Here is a 25,884-nt window from a genome sequence, read left to right on the forward strand (position 1 = left end):
GAACACAAAGGCGAGAATATGGAGAAAAGGATAAACTCTCCTACACTGTTGGTGGGAATGTAAATTGTACAGCCACTGTGGAAAACAGTATGGAGGGTTCTCAAAAAACTAAAAACAGAACTACCATATGACCCCACAATTCTACTCCTGGGTATACACTCGGAAAAAACAAAAACACTAATTTGAAAAGATACAAGCACCCCAATGTTCATAGCAGCATTACTTACAATTGCCAAGATACGGAAGCAACCTAACTGTCCATCAAAAGATAAATGGATTAAGAAGATATGATATATATATATATGTATATATGAGAGAGAAAAAATATTCAGTAAATTTTCTTTTTAATTAAAAATACTCTTTATGTGTATATATATATATGTATATACACAAGAACCTATATATCCACACCTATGCTAGGAAACCTTCTAGAAGGATGTGTATCCAACAGCTCATTCTTTTTTTTTTTTTTTTTTTGCGGTACGCGGGCCTCTCACTGTTGTGGCCTCTCCCCTTGCAGAGCACGGGCTCCGGACGCGCAGGCTCAGCGGCCATGGCTCACGGGCCCAGCCGCTCTGCGGCATGTGGGATCTTCCCAGGCCGGGGCACGAACCCACGTTCCCTGCATCGGCAGGCAGACTCTCAACCACTGCGCCACCACGGAAGCCCCAACAGCTCATTCTTATTTGCCCTTCTGATTATTTTCTTTCAGGCTTAGGCTATTATTTTCATACACATTTATGGCAGTAAGCAGGGGCTACCAGAACTATACCCTCTAAAGGTGAAGAAACAAAGAACTGAAGAACAGAATAGCATAAAATACTAACCACAAAAAAAAAAAAAAGAACAGAATGCCAAATATATATGCTAAATTTATCACTCATAAACTTCAAGCATTATAAGGAAACTTGGGGGCTCCTTACAATGCCACTGTGTTAGAATACAAAGTTACATTCTCACATGCGGTGGGTGGGTTACCTACCCAAGTAATGATGGTAGATGTGAGCTGTAAAAAAGCAATCAACCCGTCCTGCTCCTTCTGGGTGATGCCACGTGAAGGAAGGTGACGGTACTGGACACTATCTGCACTTGGAAGATCCTTCCGGAGGTGTTCATGGTAAAGCATCAAGGAGTGAAAGAAATGTTCCCAGGAAACAGGACTGCCGCCTGCCCCCTGAATATTTTCAACTGTAAAGAGACACAGCATAGAATTTCCTTTAAAAATTGTCTAAGCATTTGCTTGGAAATGGAGGAAGAAAATAAATTTAAAACAATAAACTTTGTTTGCCTTTGTCCTAGATAAGCTGTGTGTTGAAAATGGGTTAGAAACCCTCTTTAAACTAAACTCTGGATCAGTTTATCCCTGGGACTAAAACTGGGTGGTGCCCATGTAATGCAAAGGTAAATTACTTTGGATGTCAGTTACCTACTTCGAATCCAGGACGGTACTCTGTGTTGTCATGTAACTATACAAGGCTGCTTTTCCCATCAGTAGTTCCCAAATGTTGAGCTTAAATTAAATTCCCAAAGAGAGAGAGAACTACAATCTAGATTTGCAAATTACAGTACTCTATTACATACCAAGCACTGAGAGCAAAAGTCGAGCAGATAAGACAAGGAAGGCTTGACAGAATAGTCAAAACACAGGTCTTGGAGCCAGACAGATCTCAGTTCCTATCATGGCTTCCCTGTGACTCGTGACCTTCGGTAAATTACTTAACTTTGCTAAACCTCAGTTTCCTCACATGTAAAAACGAAGTAATAATATCTACCTGACAGAGGTGTTTAATAAATATTTCTTTCTCTTCCCTTTTGCACTATTTTTGGTGTAACCAGACTCAAGTCTGAAAATTAAGTGAGGAAATTGGGAGAGGGTTGAGAGAAAAACTGTAAGAACAGAAATTTAGAAAATAAGGACTTATGAAGATAAAGAAATCAAACTTATGTAGCAAAGGTGTATATTTTGCTTTGAGCACCAGATGTGTTCTTAAAAATGTATATTAATTCTCATTTCTTAAACTGAACTGTATTTTATAAAGCAAATGGTAACTCTCCAGTCTGTGAGACCATAATCAAAGCATCGCCATACATAAAGCCAGCAGTGGGCTTCTCTCTGTTATAAAAATAACGTATACACCCAGTAGAACCTAGCACATATAACCAATATGCTTTAATAGGTAGAAGGATACTGAATGTCACAACAAACCTAGACAACAACTAGATTTTTCTTACCGTGACTGCTACCATTGACTTTGAGTAGACTAAAACAGTAGTGGGCACACTGGGGCCCATTAGCCAATCCCTGGAGCATTTTCAAATAAGGAATATAAATAGTTGGAGGCAACAGGTCACCCATTTGCCTAACAAACTTTGACAAGACAACCTGAAATAGGGAAAAACCAACAGTTTACATAAAGCATATCTTAACTTTAAGCCAACATGGACTAGCTAATAAAGACTACATATGAACTAAAATGAATTATGTACTCTCATTTAACTCCCCACCCAAGACAAAATAATCTGGTATTCTATTTATGAAAAATTACATTTTCAAGTTTGTCATTAGCAATTTAATGCAATTATAGAATATCTTTGTGAACATAAAGTACATTTTTATAAACATCGTAATGTCACAAAACGTAAGACTACTCACATTCTAAATATGTAAAACAACTGAAGAAATTTACTCATTTAAAATTAACTAGCAAATTCAAAGGTACACTTAGAACCCAGAGTTCCTAAATCCCAGTCAAATTTAGTATGAAGATCTAGGAACCTGAAAGAACTTTTTATAGTAACCTAAACATATTCTGTTTTGTGTTCTGGCCAATACATGTTCCTACACTCCTGTTCTCTAAGTCTACTTCTTAGATTTCTCTTTTCTCTTGCTTATGCCTTAAATCTATTATCAACAACTAAACATATTATTCAGACTAATTAGTTGGAACTCAGAACGAAAAATGTTACAGATCTCTGGAAATTATTGTTAAATCTGTTAGGTATAACAATTTTATGATTATACAGAAAAAATATCCTTATTTTTAAGAGATACTAACTTAACCAGTGAGAGGTGAAAAGTCATGCTGCCTATAATTTACTTTAAAATAACCCAGCAAAATAAAAGCAGTAGAAATAACAAGAGTGGAAGTGAACATGGCAAGATGTTAACAGCTATTAAATTAAGATGTTGGGGAATTCCCTGGTGGTCCAGTGGTTAAGACTCCATGCTCTCACTGCTGAGGGCCCGGGTTCAATCCCTGGTTGGGGAACTAAGGGACCACAAGTCGCAAGGCAAAAAAAAAAAAAAGAAATTCTTCTGGGGAAATTCCCTGGCAGTCCAGTGGTCAGGACTCCACCCTTCTACTGCAGGGGGCACAGGTTTGATCCCTGGGAACTAAGATCCCACATACCACAACACAGTCAATAAATAAATGATTAAATGGAAAGGGGCATTTGTTGTAAAAAAATAAAAATAAATTAAGATGTTGGGTGTTTATTATAATTATTCTCTCTTCCATATGTTTGAAAATTTTCATAATGGAAATTTCTTTTAATATTTATAAACTTTTAATAAACCCTTCTCCAAAACTTTTTAAATGGAAAAAAGTGAAACAATAAATGTAAGAAATACAGTTAAAAAAAGGGGGGGTCCTGATCTTAGACTCTAGCTAGCATAAATGAAAATTGTATTATATGGCATGAAAACATCTAGAACAGAAAATCCTAAAGAGATGAAGACAGATACGGCAATCCATCTGATTTGCTGCTGCACAGCATCCTTTAGTTACTACAGGATATAAAATGGACTTTTTCCTACATTATCTACTGACTCATAGGCATTCTGTCATTAATTATAACTTCTAAGCCTTTTTCCTGTAGTATTTTTACCTCTCCTATCTTCCTCAACTTGCTAAGAATGATGTATATTCTTTGTCATGCCTATAGAGGACAGAGTAAGTTAATAAATACTAATTAAATCCAAGTAAGTGACTCATAAAGAAACTAGACACTTTTCTGTGTCTAATGCTTCGACGCAAAGCTAGTATCTAATAAAAGGCTGACTATATAAACTCCAAAATGATCAGATCAATTTAAGAGTTTCAATTTCCTTAAATAAAAGGAAAAACTATAAATGTCTAAAGGTTACAATAGTGTTCATTTGCATGAACAGCAATAACAGCAGGAAATACCATTTTTCATGTTTTTAAGATTTCCAGTTACCATCCGCAGTACAAAAGTAGAAAAACTAGGAGCTCACCTGGCGCTGAGGGGGTCGCTGATGAGCCACCCCAAGGTAAGAACCCAGGATAGTGGAAGTCTGAAGAGGCTCTGAGGGACACCAGTATTCTAGTGCAAGCTCCAAATTAAAAGGATTCTTTTTATATAGCTCACCAATCTGCAAACAGTAAACAAAGACTGTGGGAAAATGCCTGTAACTCAAATTACTTTTAAATAAAAATTTACATTTTTATTGAATTCACTTGTATATTTAAGATATTAGATCTGAAATTTTCCAAAGGTGGGGAAAAAATAACGGAGAGAGGGAGATGATAGTCCATCCAATATAAGAACTTACCAAGAGCATTAATTGTTCCAGATCCCTTCTAAGTGAAATGGGGGGTTCGTTGCCCATCTGCATACTCATGTGAATCATTCGAGCATCTTCATCTGCCCGATTCCTCAACTGCTTCACCTATTAAATTTATTATATAGTTTATATGTAAATTTATTATATGGGTTAATAATAATGAAATGAGAAAATCAGGCAACTGTCTAAAAGTGATTACATAAAAGAAAAATATTGTTTAAATATCTATTCCACTTTAATAATGTGAAGAAATATGCTAGGAATTTTACTGCAATATTATTAATCAAAATTTATAATATCTTAAGACTTCAATGCATTTTCCACTACAGATAAGTTAATTTTAACTAAAGTGTTTCTCAATTACTGACATTTTGGGTAGGATACTTCTTCACTAGGTTGGATGATTCTAAACATTACAGGACATTTAGCATCCCTGGTACTACCTACTAACTACTAATACCACCACTATAGTCATGTAATGAGCAAAACTAGCTCCCCAAACATTTGCTAATTAAACAATGTACTTGTAAATAACTCAGCAATCAAAGAAGTCTCAAGGAAAACTACAAAATACATTAAATAGAATAAAAATGAAAACACAACATATCAAACTTTGTGTGACCCAGTTAAAACAGAAATCACAGATAAATTTATAACATTAAATGCCCATAGTAGAAAAAAATAAAGGTTTCAAATCAATAATCTAAGCTTCTGCGGTAAAAAACTGAAATGATTAGGGCAAATTAAAACCCAAACAGAGAGGAAAAAATAATAAAAGCAGAAATCAATAACAGTGAAAGAAAATGTAAGAAAATCAATAAAGCCAAAGGCTGGCTCCTTGGAGAGATCAATGAGATTGATAAATCTCTAGCCAGGTTAAGAAAAAAGAGAGAAGACACAAATTAACCAATATTAGGGATGAAAGAAGAAACATCACTACAGATCATACAGACATAAAAAGTATGATATTAGGAATACTAGTAATAACTTTATGCCAATCGATTTGATAACTGGAATGAAACAAATTCACTGACAGACACAAATCTTCAAAGCTCATTTAAGAAGACATAGATAACCTAAATAGTACTATATCTATTAACAAAATTCTAGTGTCCCAAAATTGTGTGAATAAGTTCATTGTTTACCCTATTCAAGCCACATATGACTTTGTTTATTCAAACTCCTCTCAGCCTTTATCCTTCCAGATGACCACTATCTTTCCATAGTAAAAGTCCCTTCTGGACTAATAACTAGGAAAAAGTTAAAGCCTTAACCCTTTCTAAGGCTTCATTTCCACAAATGTAAAATGAAAGGATTTCTTCCAATTCCAAAATTCTATGATGTTCATCTACCACATCCTTCAAGGCTGATGAGGTCTCAAGTTACCTGTTAAACACTCCTTGACTATTCCAGTCCTGAGCTATCCTTAGCCTAAGAAATCCACTGTAATTTACTGTCTATACCTGTCATTTACTTACTGTTACTACCTGTATTTTTCTGTGTATATCTCATTTCTCCAACTAGACACCAGGGGTCCCCAACCCCCAGGCCGTGGACCAGTAGTGGTCCGTGGCCTGTTAGGAACCGGGCCGCACAGCAGGAGGTGAGCAGCGGGCAATAAGAGAAGCTTCATCTGCCGCTCCCCATCGCTCGCATTACTGCCTGAACCATCCCCCGCAACCCCCTCCCCCCGCTTCCGTGGAAAAATTATCTTCCACGAAACCAGTCCCTGGTGCCAAAAAGGTTGGAGACTGCTGAACTTGACTATATATTCTTTGCTGGCAGGGAATCAATCTCCTACTTATTTGTTTTCTTCACAATTCCTAGCATGGTTACCTGGAATACAGGAGAAACTCAATGAACACTTGATTCATTATGTCACGAGTAAGCACTTCATTCCCTGTTTGCTACCATTCTGGGTAGTTTTTCCATTTGCCTTATGTTTTTCAGTAGGTATGATATCAGAACTGCACATTGGAATTATAAGTGTAGACCCTTCGGGTGCTTTTTTTATGCACACACACACAAAAGGCAGTTTTATAGGACTTTACCCCCTCCTTTACTTCCTGCCACCACTCTGATGGCTTCCTTGACACAAAATGGCACAAAGAACATACGCTATGTAGGAACTGTCTGAAATGGCTCTAAGAATTCCTTTTTGGATCAATGTTATAGCTTGAGCACTTTATTCAAATGTAACCTCACTAAAGGTAGGCAGGGCCCCTGGGCCCTGTTATTAAGAAAAAAAAAAAAGAAAAAAGCAACCTTTGCATTAGTGTCTTAAACCCATCACTTTACCCATATCTATGTGGAGGTCTATTTATACACTATAATTAAGAGTCTAAACAATTATCTATGAAACTATAAAACTGGAGATTCTCCACTATACCTCTTCCAAATCATGTATAAAAGGCATTAAATAAGACAACCTTAGCACTGATTCTCCAGGGTAGCATGAAGTTAATAATTTGCTCCCCACAGAAGCATTTTCATTTGCCTATTATTTTCTCATTACAAACAATTCTCAATGCGAAATATTTCTTCCTTTTAGCTTGTTCTCAGTTAATGGGTCTTACATTATTTCATTTTCATGAATCACAAACTAATTCACAAGCTGTAACATAACAACTACTGCCAAATATTAGTCTACAGTAAAAGGTTTTATTAGTTTCCAAAACATAAAGTTGGTTAATTAGTCAATTTTAAATTATTTTATAAAATTCTTCTACTACTTTTTACTCATCCTACATTATAACACTTACCTTCATTGGCATAAGTGCCAGGAAATCTGTAATGAGATTATGGATTCTACGAATATAAAATTCCTCCTGATAGAAGTTTTCTGACACCACTACGGATTCAGTGAGGAACAGGAAAACACTGTCTGCAATTGCGAGCTCTGCCATTGCTTCATCTGCTTCTGTGAATTCAGCCAGAGCTAGGAACATATTTAGAAAAAGAGCACATGGAGGAAAAATTACTAAACTAGATTACAATATCTCAAAATATTCTGCTGATAGTTCAAAATTCAGATCTCTTCTCAACCTTCTATTATGTTCTGTACACAAAATAAGACACTGTGTAACTGTAACTGACTCACAAACCCCAAAGAACTACAGAAAAAGTACATTAGAAAATCATCTACTCTTCGCAATAACATCGAGAGCGATAAAAAAATTACTTAAGGGATTTTCCTGGTGGCGCAGTGGTTAAGAATCCGCCTGCCAATTCAGGGGACACAGGTTTGAGCCCTGGATGGGGAAGATCCCACATGCCACGGAGGGACTAAGCCCGTGCACCACAAATACTGAGCCTGTGCTCTAGAGCCCGCAAGCCACAACTACTGAGCCCGCGTGCCACAGCTACTGAAGCCTGCGTGCCTAGAGCCCATGCTCCACAACAAGAGAAGCCACCACAATGAGAAGCCCCTGCACCACAATGAAGACTAGCCCCCGCTCGCCGCAATTAGAGAAAGCCCGCGCACAGCAACGAAGGCCCAACGCAGCCAAAAATAAATAAATATATTTTTTTAAAAAATTACTAGGTAATTTTGTGATAATCTGTCTTCGAAAAAGAAATGTTAAATAGCTTATTCTGCTTCACTGTCATAGAGACCAAATACATTCTGTTACTTAAAGTACACTTTCAATGCCTTTAAAAGGGTCAGGAATAGATATAAACCAGGATAGTCTCAACCAGAGGAAAAGAGATTGGTTGGTTTTTCCCTTTTTTTGTTTATGTGTTGTTTTTTTGAAATAAAGCCTGCATATCTACCCATATCATACAAACTCCTTGAGAACAAAATAGTTTCTTAATTCTTTATTACTACTAACAGTAATGATTACTAAAATTATTAATTATTAATATTAATTAAATATTAATAACTAGTTCCAAGCCTTCACTTGAATTCAGAAATACTGAAATTAAGAACTATTGCTTGAAGACTACTTACTTAGGTAATAAAGCACACTAATATCTTAATGTAAATTGAGTTCTATCGTCTCAAAACAGTATATAAAAATTTTAATCAGTTTAGTAAAATTCAAAACACACTTTTTATAAAATAATGTAATAAACATATTTTATAAAATGTCCAGAAGTCTACAAAAAGAGTAGGAACTAATTTATCAAAATTCACATCTTTGTTAAAACTCATCTGGATTATTTCAAGAAATGACCATTTCTGCAACATAAGCTATTCATCTTTTCTAGTAATTTTTAAAATATAAATTAAGAGATAAAAATGTATACTTTAAAATGTTCATTATAGCGAATTCTCTGGTGGTTCAGTAGTTAGGACTCCACGCTTTCACTGCTGAGGGCCTGGGTTCAATCCCTGGTCAGGGAACTAAGATACCATGAGCCATGCAGCACAGCCAAAAAAAAAGAAAAACATTCATTATAATACCCTTAATTTTAAAGATTATAAAAGGGTATGAGCATGTAAAACTAAAGAGATTAAGTAGCCAAAGATCTAGGACTTGAAACTAGGTCTGGATTCCTATTCTTATCTAGTGAAGTATATAGTATTTTCTACTGTGCCTCTCAAGATTAGGCCAATGGTACAGTAATTTACAGTATATGAATTTGATTAACTATCACATAGCTACTTAAAAGTACACAGTAATTTTATGCCAGAAAAGTACTGAAATAAGACTTGTAAATGAGTAAGAGGTATAGCTGAGAAACAGAATTTGTACATGATTGTAAATGTCTAATTCTCCATCTACCAGCTTTAATATAAAAAATACTTGGCCAGGGACTTCCCTGGTGGCTCGGTGGTTAAGAATCCACCTGCCAATGCAGGGGACACGGGTTCGAGCCCTGGTCCAGGAAGATCCCACATGCCATGGAGCAACTAAGCCTGTGCACCACAACTACTGAGCCCACATGCTACAATTACTGAAGCGCATGCGCCTAGAGCCCATGCTCCACAAGAGAAGCCACTGCAATGAGAAGCCTGCGCACCACAGCAAAGAGTAGCCCCCACTCCCCAAAACTAGAGAAAGCCCATGTGCAGCAACGAAAACCCAATGCAGCCAAAAATAAATAAAGAAATAAATTTATTTATTAAAAATTTAAAAATACTTGGCCAAAGAAAAACTTGTAACACAAAAAAAACTTTCCACAGCAGTCTTGTGGGAAAAAAACGGAGCTGGAGGAATCAGACTCCCAGACTTCAGACTATACTACAAAGCTACAGTAGTCAAGACAATATGGTACTGGCACAAAAACAGAAATATAGATCAATGGAACAGGATAGAAAGCCCAGACAGAAACCCATGCACCTATGATCAACTAATCTATGACAAAGGAGGCAAAGATATACAATGGAGAAAAGACAGTCTCTTCAATAAGTGGTGCTGGGAAAACTGGACGGCTACATGTAAAAGAATGAAATTAGAACACTCCCTAATACCATACACAAAAATAAACTCAAAATGGATTAGAGACCTAAATGTAAGACCAGACACTATAAAACTCTTAGAGGAAAACACAGGCAGAACACTCTATGACATAAATCACAGCAAGATCCTTTTTGACCCACCTCCTAGAGTAATGGAAATAAAAACAAAAATAAATAAATGGGACCTAATGAAACTCAAAAGCTTTTGCAAAGCGAAGGAGGCTACAAACAAGACGAAAAGACAACCCTCAGCATGGGAGAAAATATTTGCAAACGAATCAATGGACAAAGGATTAATCTCCAAAATATATAAACAGCTCAAGCAGCTCAATATTAAAAAAACAAACAACCCAATCCAAAAATGGGCAGAAGACCTAAATAGACATTTCTCCAAAGAAGACATACAGATGGCCAAGAAGCACATGAAAAGCTGCTCAACATCACTAATTATTAGAGAAATGCAAATCAAAACTACAATGAGGTACCACCTCACACCATTTAGAATGGGCTTATCAGAAAATCTACAAACAACAAATGCTGGAGAAGGTGTGGAGAAAAGGGAACCTCTTGCACTGTTGGTGGGAATGTAAATTGATACAGCCAGCAGTATGGAGATTCCTTAAAAAACTAAGAATAGAATTACCATATGACCCAGCAATCCCACTACTGGGCATATACCCAGAGAAAACCATAATTCAAAAAGACACATGCACCCCAATGTTCATTGCAGCACTATTTAAAATAGCCAGGTCATGGGAGCAACCTAAATGCCCATCGACAAACGAATGGATAAAGAAGATGTGGTACATATATACAATAGAGTATTACTCAGCCATAAAAAGGAACAAATGGGGTCATTTGCAGAGATGTGGATGGATCTAGAGACTGTCATACAAGGGAAGTAAGACAGAAAGAGAAAGACAAATATCGTATATTAACGCACATATGTGGAACCTAGAAAAATGGTACAGATGAACCGGTTTGCAGGGCAGAAATAGAGACAGATGTAGAGAACAAACGTATGGACACCAAAGGGGGAAACTGGCCGGGGGCTGGTGGTGGTGGGATGAATTGGGAGATATGGATTGACATATATACACTAATACGCATAAAACAGATAACTAATAAGAACCTGCTGTAGAAAAAATAAATAAAATAAATTTCAAAAATTAAAAAAAAAACATCTTTCCACAGCCCACTTGGGAACAGCATGAGACTAGAGAACAAAATGTTCTGGAATCATACAATTGATAAGATACTGGAATCTGCTGACACTCTAAGACTAGGAAACATTGACATGGACTGTAAACTTTAATAAAACCTTTCCAGATTTACAGTAAAAACCTACAGAAATGACAATTTTCGGGCCTTCAAATTACAACAAAAGCATAGCTCTCATCCTGTTAGAGTAAACCACTATTAGTATGATAATTACATGCACGTAAACCGCAGAAGAGGATACGCTATAGTGGGTAACAGATTGTTAGATGTCAGATTCCACATCCATTATTGATTGAACCAAATATCACCTAATATACTGTAATTTAAAATAACAGTAGTTTTTAATCTGACACAATGTAAGAAAAATTAGTCTGTCTGTGAACAAAACCAAAAAGAAAAATGTAAAAGTATTGTTATACTGTCATTTCAAATTTAAAACTCTTAAGGAAAAAAAGAAGCTAAAAGAGAACTGGCTGCAAGAAAGGGAAAAATTTTTTCAAATAATTTCTTTTGGGAGACAAGAAAAAAGGAAAAGGTCCGTACTTCTCAATACAAAATTTCAATTACCACAACTCTAGGTATCTTCCTAGGCTCATGCTTATACATGTCAAAGATAACACCTTTTCCTTACATGGCACAGCCAAAAAAAAAAAAAAAGAAAAAGATAACACCTTTTCTGAAATGCCATTAAACGCTGATATGTCATTTCCTCATAACAAAATGACCTACAATCAGTTTACCTGTCACATCAGGGAGCTGAGATATCCCCCTCAACGCCAGTGCCCAGGCAAGTCTCACAGTGGCTTGCAGCCCCGGCAGTTTCCAAGGCTGTGAGTCTTGAAGACGAGAGTGAATTGTTGCAATGTATTGTCTCTCTGTCAACAGTGGAAGTTGATGAATCATATCTGAAAACAAAAATAGACGACTATACCAAAGTAGAGAAATTTTCACTTTTGATATACAGGAATAATGTCTAAGAATCAGAAAGTCAGAGTATTCCCATCAAAAAATTATGACTAATTATAATTAATGTTTGAAATAATAAGTATACTATCATAAAAACAGACTACATCTACTTAATTCTGTGATTCATTTCATTCAATACAGGAAATCTGACCAATGCATTAACTGGCAGCATTCCTATATGAGAAGCACAGGTACTGCTTGTTATGTGACACACAATGTACTATGTGACAATTCGATTGGAGGTAAGGGGTAGTTTTATTTTAAATAAGCCTTTTGTAATGGCTAAGGATGATCACCAAAGAGGAGTGGGAAGTGTCTGGTCTCCTCACATACCTAACGAAAGGAGACGGGGATGATACAATCAAAAGCGGACAGCGGACAACTGTTGGAATAATTATAAATATTTATGACATTAAATGGCAATAAGCTTCCTTTGTGGGAATCATTTTTGAGATCCTCGGTTCTAAGCAGTAACTGTTTACAAGGTTACCAAGATAAATTTTATCTACTTCACAGAAAAAAAAAAAGTTAAAGATAATACATTACTAAAAATTATAGTTATCCTCCCTTAGAATGAAAGGTTTAAAATGTGAATAGTAAAGAAACAAGCAAGTAGGGGGACTTCCCTGGTTGCGCAGTGGTTAAGACTCTGCGCTCCCAATGCGGGGGGCCCAGGTTCGATCCTTGGCCAGGGAACTAGATCCCACATGCATGCCGCAACTAAGAGTTTGCATGCCGCAACTAAGGAACGGGCGAGCCACAACTAAGCAGTCCACCTGCCACAGCTAAGGAGTCCATGTGCCGCAGATAAGGAGCCCACCTGCCGCAACTAAGACCTGGCACAACCAAATAAATAAATTAATTTAAAAAAAAAAAAACAAGCAAGTAAATTAGGCATGCCTAATTCAACAAACATATATTGCAAATCCTTTAGCACGTTCCCATTCCAAAACCTCAAAAGATAACAGAAATATCTAACGGGGCTGCAATTACTTTAAAAATGTGATCTTATATCTAAATATTCAAATATGGATGAATTACACACAAAGGAATAAAATATACTATTTTTATCTTACTTGTTAAAAAATCACCCTTCTTAAATGTTATCTCCACAATTAAATCTGATTTTTGAAATAAATGTATTAATAGGTACAAAATCCAATACCATCACGTTCCTCTGTGCTTTGTTCTATAAAACTGATATCAAAGCAGTACAGAAGTGCCATAAGAAGAGCCAGATTCACTGCATCCAACGAGCCATTAGCCTCAACAGTCACTCTTTCCAAATGTCCAATAAGGAGCAGAGTGTCATCTTTGCCTAAAGGTGATTGGCAAGCCCAGGCAAAAAGGCTTTCTGCCAGAGACTGCCTGCACTCCTTGATGAGATCAGAAACCTAGAAATAAAGATGAATGATTATCGGTATAAATAAATTACACTGAAGCCTGATCTTATTCCAAAATGTAAACTACGTATCATAAAGGCAAACTATATAAATGTATCTGAATCCATAAGCGACCCTAAAATCTCACCTCTGCAATTCTGAACAAACCCTACTATTAATTCCTCAATCTTAAGTCCCAACCTCCTCTATAGGACAATTTCTTAAAGGCCTCGGGGCTTCCCTGGTGGTGCAGTGGTTAAGAATCAGCCTGCCAATGCAGGGGACATGGGTTCAAGCCCTGGTCTGGGAAGATCCCACATGCCGTGGCGCAACTAAGCCCATGCGTCACAACTATTGAGCCTGTGCTCTAGAGCCCACGAGCCATAACTACTGAGCCCGCATGCCACAACTACTGAAGCCCACAAACCTAGAGCCCATGCTCTGCAACAAGAGAAGCCACCACAATGAGAAGCCCGCACACTGCAACAAAGAGTAGCCCCTGCTCGCCGCAACTAGAGGAAGCCTGCGCACAGCAATAAAGACCCAACACAGCCAAAAATAAATTAAAAAAAAAAAATTTCTTAAAAGGCTCATTCCAGAAAAAGTGCTAGCATGGCACATAGTGCCTAGAAAGAGGCTGAAACAAGTGCAAGTCAATTTCATGGACACAACCGCCTATACACTTTCCTAGGCATTGTTAATTTTCCTATGCCTGTATTAGAAGAATGTTCTAAGTGACATGACTTTTCTGCCTCCAAGATGTGACACAGACAACCCGTGAATTGATGTCATTGAACCCTTGCCTCTTTTCGATGTTTTTCACTGCCTAAACCTCTCTCACGCTGTAGTTTCTCAAACTCGTTGTTAACATCAATCTGTGACACAAGAGTAAGAACTTTGTAAGTCAATCCTTGCTCCATCAGCTCATCAGTAAACCGTGTTGTCATGGAAACCAGCTCTGGACTGTAATGAAAATAATCAATAATGTTATAATGAACAGTAATGTTTATACTTTCTCATCACATGGATATAGCAAACACTCTTTTGATGATAATGTTAGGTTACTGGAAACAACCAGGATGAGTTATAACCTAGCTCTTGCCATTCTTTTTAAATCTTTGTGTTTCAATAAACTTCTAACCATAAATAACTGAATTACCTTTCATTTGTAAACAAAATAAAGCAGGTTTAAACTGTTGTGTCATTCTTGGCAGAATAAGGGAGTGATTTATTACTCAACTTAGGTTATACACTTAAATTATACATACTAAAGTGAATTTTTGTTTCTAAAAATTATAATTCTTCAAGCAATTTCTAATTAACCCCTTGAAATCCTAGCATGCAAACAGACCTGAGTTCGAGGGTCCATGTCTTTCCTCGTCGAGACTGTATCAAGGCTTTCAGGGAATTTGCAATGCACCGCTTTCCATCCCAGTATAAAAGAACAGCTACTAAGCCTCTGGTGAGGCCAGGAAAATGTGGTTGCTGGTGCTCTCCTAGGAAAGGGAGTTGAGAAATAATTTAGTAAATAAACACATATGTGTTTAGGCTGAGACAAAAATCACTATAACAATGTTCAGTTCAAAGAAATCACAGAACCTTAGGGTTTAAAGGGTCTTAAGAGTCCTCTACTTGGGCTTCCCTGGTGGCGCAGTGGTTGAGAATCCTACTGCCAATGCAGGGGACACGGGTTCGTGCCCCGGTCGGGGAAAATCCCACGTGCTGCGGAGCAGCTGGGCCCGTGAGCCATGGCCGCTGAGCCTGCGCGCCCGAAAGCTGTGCTCCCCGACGGGAGAGGCCACAGCAGTGAGAGGCCCACGTACCGCCAAAAAAAAAAAAAAAAAAAGTCCTCTACTTCAAACATCTACCCATTGTTTTATCTCTTTCACAAAAAGTCTTTCAAATATTTGTATGTTTCTTCCCCTAGTAAATTAAATAACATTTTCTTATGTTTCAGCTTTCACTGGCCCTTTTTTTTTTTGCGGTACGCAGGCCTCTCACTGTTGTGGCCTCTCCCGTTGCGGAGCACAGGCTCCAGACGCGCAGGCTCAGCGGCCATGGCTCACGGGCCCAGCCGCTCCGCGGCATGTGGGATCTTCCCGGACCGGGGCACGAACCCGTGTCCCCTGCATCAGCAGGCGGACTCTCAAGCACTGCGCCACCAGGGAAGCCCTACTCGCCCTTTTAAACTGCTCTCCTTTGAATAAGTTCTACTTTGTCTTTTCTGAACTACTTTGCCTATAGTTTCTGTTTCATTTCCTATGGTATTTTTCGCCCCTTGGCCCAATCGCTCTTACACTCTACTCCCTTCTGTTCCCCAAATTCATCTCACTGCCTCACACCTCTTACAGGCGATTTCTTCTGTCTAGATGCCCTCTGTCTTCCTGAGTGCACACCTACTCCACCTGACATATGCCTACTCATTTTTCAACAACTACCGTAAGCCTCGTTATCTTTGTGGACTTCCCTGTACAACCTGAGGTCAATTTAAATGCCTCCCCTCTGGACCATCCCTAAACCATGCATTAATCTACTTAATGGTGGCATAGTTATTGGTTTCCATGTCTTTCTCAATTACTAGACCATGAGCTCCTTTACACTAGTTGAAGTTTTATTCATCTTTATATCCCTAGAGTCTTAACACAGTGCCTGGCCCATAATATGCACAGAAAAAATAACTGTTAAATGAAGTTTTGAGTTAAACTCAAAATTCAAGCATGTCCAGTTAACATCTGCATCACAGAACGGGAAAACGACCTTAGTCATTCTCAATATCATATTTCTTTTAATGCAGCCTTAGGTCAAAAAGGATTCTGGCAGCCACATGCTATCTTCAGACATATTAGACTTTCTTTCAATTAAAATGCCCACCTGGCTTCTTCACATGGTTCCCTTGCTATAATTAAAATGAACTGCTTATTTTATGGAAATTTCAATCTTTTCTCTCTACAGCAGCCAGAGAAATAATTTCAGTTATTCTGGATTCTGTAACTCCTGCTTAAAGCCCCTGCCAACAACCTCCCACTGTAATTAGAATAAAATCCAAATAATCTTCATGGCCTGCAAGACTATGATCCGACTCCTGCTCTGTCCTCGTCTTCCTTCATTCTCCCTAGTTCCTGATGTTACAGCCACAGTGGTCTTTGTATCCTTCAGCAGGCCTTTATTCGCACCTTGAGCTGTCTACTCTCCCTGGAACACCCTTCCCCAACAACTCTGGTATCTTGTCATCATGCAGGTCGCAGATCAAATGTCCCAATCTCAGAGAGGCCTCCCCTAAGTACCCTACTTACAGGTGCCCCCTATCATCCCCCATGTCTCTATATCCCACTGCCTTGTTTTATTTTCTTCCTAGAACTCAGTATTATCGAAATTATCTTATTCTTTACTCATTATCTGAATCACCCCCTCAAAAAGAAACTCCAAAAAAGCAGTGACCTTACCTTCTTACTCATTATATGACAATAAATGCTTTCTGCTACAAAACTTCTGAGATGCAGTCATTCTTTGCTAGTCAATTACCATGAAAAAGTCTATCTTAAAACAGTTAAATTTCCTTTAACAACTCTAATCACTAAACTAAAGCCTTCCCATTAGTCAAAGATAAACAAAAGGAAACACTCTGAATATCAAATAAACTACATCTTTAGAAACTATTTTGGAATCTAAATGATATAATATTTTAAATTACAAGTGAATAATTTTACATTTATGTACTACCTTACCATAGGTTCAGTTAAATGTCAACCTACCAGCAAGGAGAAGCTCAACAGCTGCCAATTCTCCAATATCAAAAAGGTCACTGAGGATAAAGGCTTCTTTAATAAGCTGTTCAGGAAGAAGTCGGGTTCCCTGTTGACCCTGGATAGCAACTCCCTCTGTACTGGCTTTCTGAACCTTCTCATGTTGTTGAACATTTTTGGGCTACAACAATAAAAATAAATAAATAGGATCATGTAATGACAATAGCACATGGAGACAAGGTAAATTGTTACCTAGAGAAGTTTATTCACAAGGCAGTCTGGTAAAGTGACAAACAGGAGCATTGCTTATCAGATAAAGGTCTAACTATCAGATATAGTTAGACCTTTATGAGGTAACATTTTACATCACTTTCAACTTTTTATACTGTTATTACCTTCTCAATAACTGCTTCTGCTAAACTTTGAACTAAAAAATGTTGAGAAATCACACAAAATAGCATACTATTTTTCAAATGTCTAAGAAACTTTCCAAGTATATCTTTAATAAATATAAAAACAATAAATCTTCAAGTGGGAAATAGCAAATCGAAAAAAATTATAGAATTAATTAGTAGGGCTAATGATAGCTTATTAGTATGTTATTTTAAAATGTAGTCTTATTTGCAAAAAGGCTTACTTGGTGCAAATATTTAACAAATAACATATAGTATAGAATTACTTGATAGATCATAAAATCTTAGGTATTTACACCTTGAAAAATGCCACACAGTCATTTAATTCAACTGCTCTATTAACAGAATGGAAAAACTGATGCCCAGATAAGTCAGGTGACTTGCCTGTGGTCATACAACTCTTTAGTGGTAGAGCCAAGACTGGAACTCAGCTCAACTGGCTCCCAGGCTAGGGCTCTTAAATAGTTCTTAGATGGTCTTGCTGGTCTATAAAAAAAAATTGTCAAGCAGCAGGGAAAGGAGCTTCCAAATATGAATCCCTGCCACTGAAGTACTCTATCCCTGGTTGAAAAGTACGTCAAGATGCAGTGATTAACAATATGTAAGAATTAACTGCTAACACAACTTACATAGCATTATGAAGAGTTAAAATGTTGAAGTGTACCTGGGAATAAATAAAATAATCAATCTTACTAAGCTTAGACAGATTAACTATAAGTCAGAAATTCCAAGGAGGCTCATATTTCTGAAATATACGGAACTTTCTAAATTGTATTCAAATACTATTAAGATATCTCCTAGCTAGAGATAAATACAATATTAACGTCTATGGAGAAGAGAAAAAAGATAATAATTGCTCCCAGGAAACTTCCATTTTTAGAAAAAACTTGAATCAATGGACTAGAACAAGTAACATTTCATTTACATGCATTAAGAATTTACTTGCTCCTTCAATCTTTAAAGGAAAAAGCAAATCCAAGAAGCAAAAAAAGAAAATTTCCTACTGGGTTTCTGAACAATGAGATGAAGTCAGGTTTGTGTTTCTTCAAAATCATGTCAAGAAGGTGAACAGCTTCAGGTTGTCTTCTCCAAAGAGCATTTCCCACAGTCTGCCAAATGTCTTTGTAAGGACCCCACAGACTAGCAGCTTAAAGAAAAAAAATAAAAATCAGCATCAAATAAAACATATATTTGGAAAATAAGGTAAGGTTATCGTCTATACATTTTAGTCATGCTCACAGCTCCTTTTTTTTTTTTTTGCTCACAGCTACTTTTAAATATAAGGAGTTATATATACAAACCAAAGATTAATATAAAAGAATATTAGAATTCACAAGCAATAATATAAACGTCATTTTACCTAACTTAATATAAAGTAAATCCTGACTTTAAATTGGAATATCAGCTGAACCTGGTTTTGTCACTTAATATTAGTTACGTGACATGGAGTGAGAAAATAACCTCTTTGAAGTTCAGTTTCCTTTTATATAAAATGAGGAGATCACCTGCTTCATAGGGTTGAACGAATTAAATGAGATAAACTAGGTAAAATATACAATATAATGTCTGGCATATCATAGTCACTTAATAAATGTAACTGCCTTTCCTTCCCTCCCTATCATCTAGAGGAAAAGCAAGAATACGGGGGAAAAAAATCAGATTCTATAAAACTTGGAAGCTGAAAGAATAAGTTTTTGTTTTGGCTGGGACACTAGCTATTAAAAAACAACATAGAAATACGGAATTCTTTTGTAAACTCATATAAAAAGGATCACATTTTGCTTTGTAAAGGTAATAACAATAATAAGTAATACTTAGAGAGCTTTTGCTACTAAGCATGGTTAGAAAAACACGACCTGGAAGCCCAAAGTTTCTGTTTGCAAACAATCAGATATGGCACCCCTGTGTTTATAAAGACTCTGAAAGAGAAACTAATCAAAACCACTCACTCACTCAACAGATGAACTATTGCTTAAACCGTAAAGGGTGGTCTGCAAACATGTTTAACTGCCATCTGAGAAAACACAAATCCCACTAAAGTCACCAGAACAGTCAGAATGACATGCAAGATAACCTAACTAAATGCATTACAATCTTATGAACAATGTTGTCAGAAGAAGGCAATTTACTGGGCAAATTTTTTTTTTTTAAAAAAGGATGTGCAGGTTGGGCTTCCCTAGTGGCGCAGTGGTTGAGAGTCCGCCTGCCGATGCAGGGGACACGGGTACGTGCCCCGGTCCGGGAAGATGCCACATGCCGCGGAGCGCCTGGGCCCATGAGCCACGGCCGCTGAGCCTGAGCGTCCGGAGCCTGTGCTCTGCAACAGGAGAGGCCACAACAGTGACAGGCCCACGTACCGCAAAAAAAAAAAAGGATGTACAGGGAGAGGACAGACTAAACCAGTCAAGCTGGATCAGCCATTCACTCAACAAACATTTACTGAGGGTCATGCATGTGCCAGGGACTACAGAGCAAGCAAGACAGACAGGATCCCAGGCCTCAGAGAACTTACAGACTGACAAGAAAGACAGGCATTAAATGCAGGATTCAAAACACAACTAACTACCAGGGCTTCCCTAGTGGCACAGTGGTTAAGAATCCGCCTGCCAATGCAGGGGACAAGGGTTCGAGCCCTTGTCCAGGAAGATCCCACGTGCCACGGAGCAACTAAGCCCGTGGGCCACAACTGCTGAACCTGCGCTCTAGAGCCCGCGAGCCACAACTACTGAAGCCCGTGCACCTACAGCCCGTGCTCTGCAGCGAGAAGCCACCGCAATGAGAAGCCCGCGCACTGCAACGAAGAGTAGCCCCTACTCGCCGCAACTAGAGAAAGCCCACGCACAGCAACGAAGACCCAACACAGACAAAAATAAAAATTAAAAAAAACAAAACAAAACAGAACTACCAGTCTAAGGGAGAGGTACAGAGTGCTATGTGAACATATAAAAGGAAGACTCTAACCTAATCTGAAGGGCAGAGCAGGAAGTTTTGCATCAGGTCTTTGGTGTGGGGATGTGGAGGAATGGGAATCACCATGTCTAGACCTTACATAGAGACAACCATCCAACTCCCTGCGTTGCTTCTCCTGTTTTGATCCTAAACTTGCCAATCTTCTAATGAAAAATATAGCTTGTCATATAAATTTCTAGAATTAAAAATGTGCTGATGAAATGAGTATCCATGCAGATGTACTTCCCACTAAAGATCAATTAATTGACATACTGGTTTATATATCTGTCTTTTCCCAATGTGATCAGAGAGCATCAATTACTGGAATCTACTCAACTGTGGATACACTAACAAACATCACAGTTCCAGGCCTGCCAAAATGAGGACCTGACCCTGGATCCTGGTGACTGCCTGTGAGGTGCTAGTTGGATGGTGACTAACTGACTTCCCTAGAGATCATCTTCTTGGCTCTTTCCAGCTGCAAAGGACAGAGTAGGTTTGAGCCTTGTATTCCTGGCCAAGATGGAAATTTTCCTGTTAGTAAATGGGAATGTTTCAAGTAGTAGATGACAAAATGAAATTGGACAATGGTGTGACCAATGGACTAACTAGAATATGAAGTGTCAGGACCCAAGGATGTTGGGTAGGTAAGCTACTCATGAGGTGATGGAACCTTAACCAGGATGAGGGCAGTAAAGTAGAAAGGCAAGGTCTGTTGGTAGAGTCAGAACTGGTAACTGATTGGCACAGGGGATGAAGGAAAGTTATCAAAAATGACTTGTAGGCAAATGTGAAACTTGCCTTACCACAGGTATTTTTAAAACCTGACAAAAAGCGAACAAAAGTAAACTGTCTATAAAAGTAATACTCAATAGAACCCCTGAAGAATAACTTTCTTTGCACTATACATACTTAGTTTGAATAAGCTCAGTGAATTCTAGAGAGAATTCCACTTCCCCCCATTTGTGGGGAGGCATCCAATAACATATCAAAAATCTACACTAAAAAACCCCACAGATACCAGCCTCCTGAGTCCATCATTAACATCAACACATCACAGAAGGTAGTTGCAACAAAGATTTATATTCATTTTGTCTTTGGTTTGACTAATTTTGGTAAATATCTCCCTGTTATTGATTACAGATGAAAGGAGGCTATAATTTTTCCAAATTACTAAATATGTATTTTTAACATAAGTCATTTGCTTGTTTGAGGAATACATTTACTTTCCTAAATTTTAGGAATACCTCCAGCAAGTCAAATTTATTCACTCATTCATCATGTACTAGGTATGGGTAAGCTCACAGTGTAGTGAAGAAGCACATTTACCATATAGTCATACATAAGGGCAATATCCATTATGGTATGTGCTATGAAGGTGAAGTACCCAGGGCAACGATCACATAATAAATAGGGGAATGTGACCTAGCCAGGGAGATCAGGGAAGGGAAGGATTCACTGAACAAGTGATAATTGGGCTGAAATGTGAAGGATAAAAGTAGGAGTGGGAGGGGCTTCCCTGGTGGCGCAGTGGTTGGGAGTGTGCCTGCTGATGCAGGGGACACGGGTTCGTGCCCCAGTCTGGGAAGATCCCACATGCCGCAGAGCGGCTGGGTCCGTGAGCTATGGCCGCTGAGCCTGCGTGTCCGGAGCCTGTGCTCCGCAACAGGAGAGGCCACAACAGTGAGAAGCCAGCGTACCGCAAAAAAAAAGAAAAAAAAAAAAAAAGTAGGAGTGGGAGGTGGTGGATGTACACTCCAGGAAGACAGCATGTGGGTTCCCGAGGCAAGAGGAAATGCTGCGCTCTCAAACCCCTGAAAATGCCAAGAGAGCAAGAGTACCAAGAAGGGATCAGCAAGGGAGGCAACTGCCATACCATGCAGGGCTTACCTGCCCATGTTAAGGATTTGGGTCTTTACCCTAAACGATCAAGTGAGATAGATTTCAAGTGTCTGGTGGACTTAGTGAAACAGAAAAGCATGTAAATGTTGAGAGCTGTTCAGGAGGATGGGAACAGACTAGAGTGGGTAGAGGAGGAGAAGGTATGGCAACAGAGTCTGAACACTGATGAATCTTTGAAAGGTTTGACTGTGAAGAGGAGCAAGAGGACAGTAACTGGAATGAGGCATGAGATCAAGATAAAGATTTGGGCAATTAGTGGAAAGAAAAGGAACAAAAGAGAGAGGAGGGGATAATGGGGAGAAGAGTGTAAAGGGCAGGATTTACCTTAGACAGGAAGACACAGGGAAACTGACTCGAAAGAGTGCAGATATATCTAGGTTTGTAGGTTCAAGCGTGAAAAAAAGAGTTCATGCCTGTTGGCTTTTATTTTCTCTGTGACTAGGAGACTAGATTTGAGGAGTGTGGAAAAGGTCTGAAATAGACAATGCTATGAACAGGACAGGGGTGACCAGACAGCCATCCAAGGATTGTCAGTGTTAATGGTTGCTTACTCACAAGCCTGTAGGTCTACTCAGCCGGGCTGATACAGGTCACAATACTAGTAAATCATGCCGCTGAAACTCAGGCATAGGCCTTCAAACTCTACCTCTACTTTTTCCCCCTTCTACAACTCTGAGATGTTTAATTTTTTTTTATTATGGTAAAAAAGCACATAATATAGAATTTGCCATCTTAAAAACATTTTGAAGTGTGCAATTCAGTAGCATTAAGGGCTTTCACACTGTTGTACAACAGATCTCCAGAACTCTTTCATCTTGCAAAACTGAAATTTTGTACCCGTTAAACAACTCCCCATTTCCCCCTCCTACCAACCTCTGGCAACCAACATTCTTTGTTTCTATTACTTTCAATCCCTCATACAAGTAGGATCATACAGTATTCGTCTTTTTGTTACTAGCTTACTTCACTTAGCAGAATGTCTTCAAGGTTGATTCATGCTGAGCATAAGACAGGATTTCCTTCTTAACGCTAAATAACATTCCATTATATATCTATAGACCACATTGTTTACACATTCATTCGTCAATGGGCATTTGGGTTGCTTCACTGCACATTTACTTTTTTAAAAAATATATTCTCCTGACTGGGCTTTTAAAAATGTTTCCCTTCAGGCTTCCCTGGTGGCGCAGTGGTGGAGAGTCCGCCTGCCGATGCAGGGGACACGGGTTCGTGCCCCGGTCCGGGAGGATCCTGCATGCCGCGGAGCGGCTGGGCCCATGAGCCATGGCCGCTGAGCCTGCGCGTCCGGAGCCTGTGCTCCGCAGCGGGAGAAGCCACAACAGTGAAAGGCCCGCGTACCGCAGGAAAAAAAAAAAAAAAGTTTCCTTTCTACGTTGCCAATTAAACACTCCTGCCACAAGGCCTTGTAATATAATGTATACTCTTTGCAACTGTTGGCAACTCCTTTTCCTTCAATGATTTATGTTTAATGATAGTAACTTAAAACAAGTACATACTAAAGAAAAGTATATAACCACACATACAACACACAAGCCTTGTTTTAAGTTTACATCTGTGTGGGAGGGCAGGACAGCAGTACTAAGGAACTAATTTCACTACTAACATTCAGATATATGGAAATATTACGTAGTGAAATGAATTAGGTTTTACTTAAATAGGAGCATGTAGACGTTTAAGTATCAAAGACTGGCTTCGAATCATTAGCTGTATAACCTTGGAGAAGTTACTTAACCACTCTAAGACTCTATTTCCAAACCTGTAAAATGGGGTGTTTAATAGCAGCTACCCCAGAGTTGTATAAAGGGGACTAAATAAGATGAAAGTACAACGCTTAGTCCAGTGGCTGCGAAAAAGGAGGTACTTGATAAACATAATCATTCATTATTATAAAACAATTTATCGTAGTGTTTCCGAAATGGTTTGATTTGCAAAAGTCAGGTTTAGATAAGTTTTCAAGAATATCAGTCGTGTGAAAAGAACAAACCAGCAACAAAAAGACTGTATAAGGACGGAAAGAAAAGGCGCCCAGAAAAGACTCCTCTTGAGTGAGATCCTCTACAAGCATTTACCACACAGACGTGCTCTTAACCGCCCATTAAGTTTAGTACGGCTCAATCAAGGCATTCTGAGCAGGAAATTCTTCATTTTCAGGCCCGCTCCGGCCGCTGCAGCACTTTTGGCATCCTTGGCCCGCCCACTAGGAGCCAGCGGTGCATCCCAGGAATGTTGACAGTCAAAATGCACCCACTCTTTCAAACGCCCCGATGGAGACGGGGGGGGGGGGTCCGCCCCTGATTGAGAATTGCCCAGAGGACCCAATCCAAACCTTTCAGAGTTTCTTTACTCCCTTCTAGATTCTGCCCCTCCCCGAAGATCTACTGCTCCAAAGGTACAAGAGCATCCAGAGGTGGGCCACACACGCAGAGCTGGGAGTCACGGCACTCCTGGGCCACCTTCCGGATTGCAGGCTTCGTAATTAAGGGGCCTCTCTTCCTGTAGGACCCCACCCACCCACCCAACCTCCAAGAAGGGCCCCAGTGTCCATTTTGAGGTGCGAGTTTTCAGCCTGCGCTCGTGGATGAAAAATATCTCAGGTCTCCCGGCCTCATTGCCGGAGAACTGCAAATCCTGCAGGAATTCGGACCGCAGACACATAATGGGGTGGGGAATGGAAGGGACCAGACTCGGCCCTGGGCTGCGAGAACTGCACGCCCGGTTCCAGGGTACCAAGCCTCCGTGCCTCGATCCTTAAGCCCCAACGCCAGGGCTAGAGCCGCAGCGCCGACGCGCGCCATTCAAACTGGGGAGGGGCGGGACTCTAGGCCCAAAGCTAGGGAGAAGCGGGAACTATGCACAAGTGCGGACCTGGACTCCGAGGAACCTCACTGCCCACGTCTCTGCCTGAAGAACGGACCAGCACCCTGCCCCACAGCTTGCCTTCTGGCCCGGCCGTACCTACCCGAATTTACCGCCAACAGCGTCGCCATCTTGGAGGCGAACTAACGGAGCCCTCCCGCCGCACGGAAGCCCCAGAAGAGGGTGAGGCTGCCCGGGGCCACGCCTAATCAGAAAGATACCACGCTGTCCCTTCCGAAATGCACGCTCGACCGACACAGGCGTACAAATACTCCAAAATCTGTTCTAAGTCACAGACGTCAATTTTCGCTGGGATTGACGAAAATTCCCATTTAAGTCAGGCGAGGGTAAGACCCGAGGTCCTCGAGTTGACGTTAATCGTGCAGTGCATCCTGGGACTTGTAGTTTATTTCTAGTGATTAAAGTTGGTTAGCTG

The 25,884-nt window shown here is 39.2% G+C and overlaps 1 protein-coding gene across 1 annotated transcript in view; it reads right to left on the reverse strand.

Moving 5' to 3' along the window:
* Window positions 1–25,579, reverse strand: part of NUP205 (nucleoporin 205) — a gene marked incomplete at its 5' end in the record, with an annotated part of 80,416 nt that extends 54,837 nt beyond the window's left edge. Inside the window, 12 exons of the mRNA XM_082661435.1 lie at window positions 983–1,188; window positions 2,233–2,383; window positions 4,259–4,396; window positions 4,577–4,693; window positions 7,351–7,526; window positions 11,957–12,121; window positions 13,348–13,576; window positions 14,368–14,527; window positions 14,916–15,060; window positions 17,317–17,488; window positions 18,725–18,867; window positions 25,552–25,579. Of these exons, the coding sequence (XP_082517561.1) occupies window positions 983–1,188; window positions 2,233–2,383; window positions 4,259–4,396; window positions 4,577–4,693; window positions 7,351–7,526; window positions 11,957–12,121; window positions 13,348–13,576; window positions 14,368–14,527; window positions 14,916–15,060; window positions 17,317–17,488; window positions 18,725–18,867; window positions 25,552–25,579 (1,830 nt within the window). The remainder of the gene's footprint in view (window positions 1–982; window positions 1,189–2,232; window positions 2,384–4,258; window positions 4,397–4,576; window positions 4,694–7,350; window positions 7,527–11,956; window positions 12,122–13,347; window positions 13,577–14,367; window positions 14,528–14,915; window positions 15,061–17,316; window positions 17,489–18,724; window positions 18,868–25,551) is intronic.
* Between the last annotated feature and the right edge of the window lie 305 nt (window positions 25,580–25,884).

This window comes from Grampus griseus (genome assembly GCF_964374135.1).
Source record: "Grampus griseus genome assembly, chromosome: 9".
In the NCBI taxonomy this organism is placed as follows: Eukaryota; Metazoa; Chordata; class Mammalia; order Artiodactyla; family Delphinidae; genus Grampus; species Grampus griseus.